Source organism: Garra rufa, chromosome 21 (genome assembly GCF_049309525.1).
Source record: "Garra rufa chromosome 21, GarRuf1.0, whole genome shotgun sequence".
Lineage (NCBI taxonomy): Eukaryota > Metazoa > Chordata > Actinopteri > Cypriniformes > Cyprinidae > Garra > Garra rufa.
Genome location: NC_133381.1, coordinates 3,692,607 through 3,696,761, shown reverse-complemented (window position 1 = coordinate 3,696,761; position 4,155 = coordinate 3,692,607). Strand labels below are relative to the sequence as shown.

The window sequence follows — 4,155 nt, the reverse complement described above, 5'->3', positions numbered from 1 at the left end:
ATATATATATATATATATATATATATATATATATATATATATATATATATATATATATATATATATATATATATATATATATATATATATATATATATATATATATATATATATATATATATATATATATATATATATATATATATATATATATATATATATATATATATATATATATATATATATATATATATATATATATATATATATATATATATATATATATATATATATATATATATATATATATATATATATATATATATATATATATATATATATATATATATATAAACAAAACCTAATAAAAATGACTAAAACAAACACTATTACTAAAATACTTCAACAAAAAATAAAATGAAAACAGTTTAGAAAAAAAATCTAGCTATTATTAAAAACTATAATCATATCTCAGTCAAATTCTCATCAACACTACAGTGTTAAAAATTACCTTTCAAAATCAAAAATACTGTAATACTGTTATGTTACGTTTCCCAGGATTTTAGTTCCTTTGTAAGTGAATTTATGCCACTTTAGAACAGCATTAAACAGTCTGCGTAAATGCACTTTTTTGTGGTTTTATGCCACTTCAGATTTGTTTTCTGTGCTGCCTTTGCTGTGTAAAGATGCCTCAAGTTCATATGCAAAACTAAAAACAACATGCTTCATTACAAAAGTTCAAAAATGTATTTAAATATTCCTGCTTTTTAGCAGATATTGTGGTTATACAGTGATCCACCAGCAGGAGCGATACTAAAAGCCAATTCTTTTCTCTAAAGCATGAAGTACTTGTGGCAATCATGTTTGTGTCAGTGTGGATGAGAAAAGGCTTTCTGTGTTCATTTGAAAAATACTGTATGTACAGTAGACATGAGACAAGTCTCTTTATTGCTCCAATGAACAGCACTGCTGGGCTTTGATTGTCTCACCCAATATATCACTCTCACTTCCCTCTTTCTAAATATTTCTGGCACATTAATTAAGCCCCAGTTCCCTCCGCGGGTCTTGCATGTGTGTGAGAAACAGCCTGAGGCCACAAACACGCTTGTCTTGTGCAACGGTTGTCTTTAACTGTGCCATTCACTCAAAGCAACATTTTTCTGGCAGAACAACAGCTCTGCTTCAGTTTGATGGTTTTTCTCCTCAGCGTCAGACTGTTTACAGATATTTCGCACACGCAACAACTAAAAGTACAAATGTTATTTGTAGCGTTAGCTGAGCCAAGTATCACTATTGCTCAGTTTGGTTTCGTGAACTCTCTGTCTTTCAGCTTCCAGTGATGAGTGGAGCGTTCATGGACGCGTCTCCTCTGGACGACTGCAGCGCGGAGCACTCTCTCTTTAACTCGTCGGCCAGTGTGAACGCAGCGCCTCCTGCATCATCAGCGCCGGTCCAGCAGGAGGAGACGCAGCATGTGTCCAGCGACGCCGTCTGGCTCTGGATCGCCATCATTGCCACCATAGGAAACATCGTGGTGGTCGGAGTGGTTTATGCCTTTACTTTCTGAGGATGGAGCAGCTATAAGACTCACGGTGAAGATGCAGTTGGAGTTAAAATCACTGATGACAAAACAACTATTTTGTCATTTCTCTTCACCATCTAAGGACACCCAGCAGAACTGAGTCGTGTTCATATGAGGAAATCAGCTGCTAAAGGATTCAATTCACTGAATGAACTTGAGCTCCTTAAAAATTGCCAGAAACAGCAGACGCAGTTAATAGAATAAAAGCTAAAATGGAATAATAAAAAGTCAAAAGTTTTTGAACAGTATGATTTTTAATGTTTTAAAAGAGGGCTCTTCTGCTCACCAAGCCTGCATTTATTTGATCCAAAGTACAACAAAAGCAGTAACATTGTGAAATATTTTTACTATTCAAACTAACTGCTTTCTATTTGAATATATTTTAAAATATAATTTATTTCTGTGATCAAAGCTAAATTTTCAGCCTCATTACTCCAGTCTTCAGTGTCACATGATTCTTCAGAAATCATTCTAATATGCTGGATTGCTGTTCAAGAAACATTTATTATTATTATCAATATTTAAAACAATCGAGCAAATTCTTTTATTAGGACTCTTTGATGAATAGAAGGATCCACATTTATCCAAAATAAAAAGCTTTTTTAACATAACACACTATCCCATTCAAAAGCTTGGATTAAGAAATTAATACTTTGATTTAGCAAGGATGCCTTAAATTGATCAAAAGTGATGATAAAGACATTTATAATGTTACAAAAGATTTCTGTTTAAGATAAATGCTCTTCTTCTGAACTTACTATTTATCAAAGAAACCTAATAATAATAATAATAACAAAAGTTTTTGAGCAGAAAATCAGAATACTAGAATGATTTTTAGCATTTTTGCTGTACCTTGGATCAAACAAATGTAGATTGATGAGCAGAAGACACTTCATTAAAATACATTAAAAATCTTGCTGTTCAAAAACTTTTGACTGGTAGTGTATATTAAAAAATATATATATATATATTGTTTTAGTAATGTAGTTTTGTGTTTCTGTCGTTTTATTATCATATATATATATATATATATATATATTTTTTAAGTTTGTTTAATTTTAGTTATGTTAACAAAGTTATATTTTTACAAATCTTTTTAAAATAATAAATAATAATATAATACAATGATAACCTAATAAATACAATTAAACATTTTATTTCAGTTACTGTTTTTTTTAAGTTAACTATAATAACCCTGCTTTCAGTCCAATAGTTTCACACTTGTTTTATACTAGCAAATATGAAACAATATGCAATGTATATTTAGCTACTAATTTTAAAAAGGTGGCTGTATAATCAGTCAGATTCTGTTTTCACACTTATTAATATCAGATTAATCTGATATGAAGTGAACTGAATCATCTCCCATCTGATATAAACACGTCGAAACACCAAAGCGGCTTTGATCATCTCTGGTGCAGGAGTAGCTGTTGGCATGGTGATTAATCCTTTCTAATTAAGAACACTAACAGACTGAATTCCTGTAGGGAATATCCTCATTATTCAGTTTGAATGGGGACAATATGAACACAAGTGACTAAGTTTATCCTTTTTACCTGAAGACACAATGATTTATTTTGGATTTACGATGGATTATGTTCAGACTACCGTAAAACAATAACACTTACACTGGAAGACACAATGTGCATGAAACTCTGCCTTTATATTTCTATCCATTTATCTGTAAAGCCTGTCTGACTGTATACAAGGTATATTTTTGAAGCCCTCAACAAATATGATTTAATCATAAAAAACCTTGATTTATGTATAGTATATTTGTGAGAACAGTCTTTATTTTTAAAATCAGAGTTGAATGAATCTGTTTCTGTTGCTTTCTCTGTGAAAATGCCATTTAATATTAAAAGTTTGAACAACCAATATCCTTCAATTTCCCTGTCACCTAGTTCTAAATCAAAAGCGACACACAGATGATTACGGCTGTATCAGCGGCGTCTGATGGAGTCAGTGATGAATTCAGACCTCAGCTGGATGAAATATTACCCTGATATTCTCATAATGAGCCCATATCCTTTTTTAACGAGCTTTGTTTATAAACAATATTGGTGGCTCAATCAATCTAAAGCCAATCATAAGCTCTCAGGTTCCTCAGCCTAAATGTTATCACTGTTTATATGCATTATGGATAAACATCATTTGTAAGCCTCCCAGAATGCATCAGTGCTAATGTTAAAGGAATAGTTTATACAAAAATTAATATTTGCTGAAAATGTTCTCATTCTCTGGCCATCCAAGATGTAGATGAGTTTATCCTTCATCAGAGAAATTTAGAGAAATTTAGCATTGCATCACTTGCTCACCAATGGATGTGAATGGGTGCCGTCAGAATGAGAGTCCAAACAGATGATCAAAACATCACAATAATCCACAAGTAATCCACACCACTCCAGTCAATCAGTTAACATCTTGTGAAGACAAAACAAACTAATCCATCATTAAGATGTTTTAACTTTAAACATATTTCTTCTTGGCAAAATATGAGTCCAAAATCCATATCGAATGTAATTCCTATGAATATTTTTACCTACAAAGCAGTCAAACACACAATCAGCTTATTAGAGGGATGTCCATCTCAAACATCACAAGAAAATAAATAAACAACCAAACAAACAAAT

At 31.2% G+C, this 4,155-nt stretch overlaps 1 protein-coding gene across 1 annotated transcript in view; it reads left to right on the top strand.

Annotated features, from left to right (window-relative positions):
* The window catches only part of LOC141296367 (uncharacterized protein C14orf132), a 27,884-nt gene extending 25,369 nt beyond the window's left edge, over positions 1 to 2,515 (top strand). Inside the window, exon 2 of the mRNA XM_073827611.1 lies at positions 1,271 to 2,515. Within this exon, the coding sequence (XP_073683712.1) occupies positions 1,271 to 1,507 (237 nt within the window). The 3' untranslated portion in view covers positions 1,508 to 2,515. The remainder of the gene's footprint in view (positions 1 to 1,270) is intronic.
* The last annotated feature ends 1,640 nt before the right edge of the window (positions 2,516 to 4,155 follow it).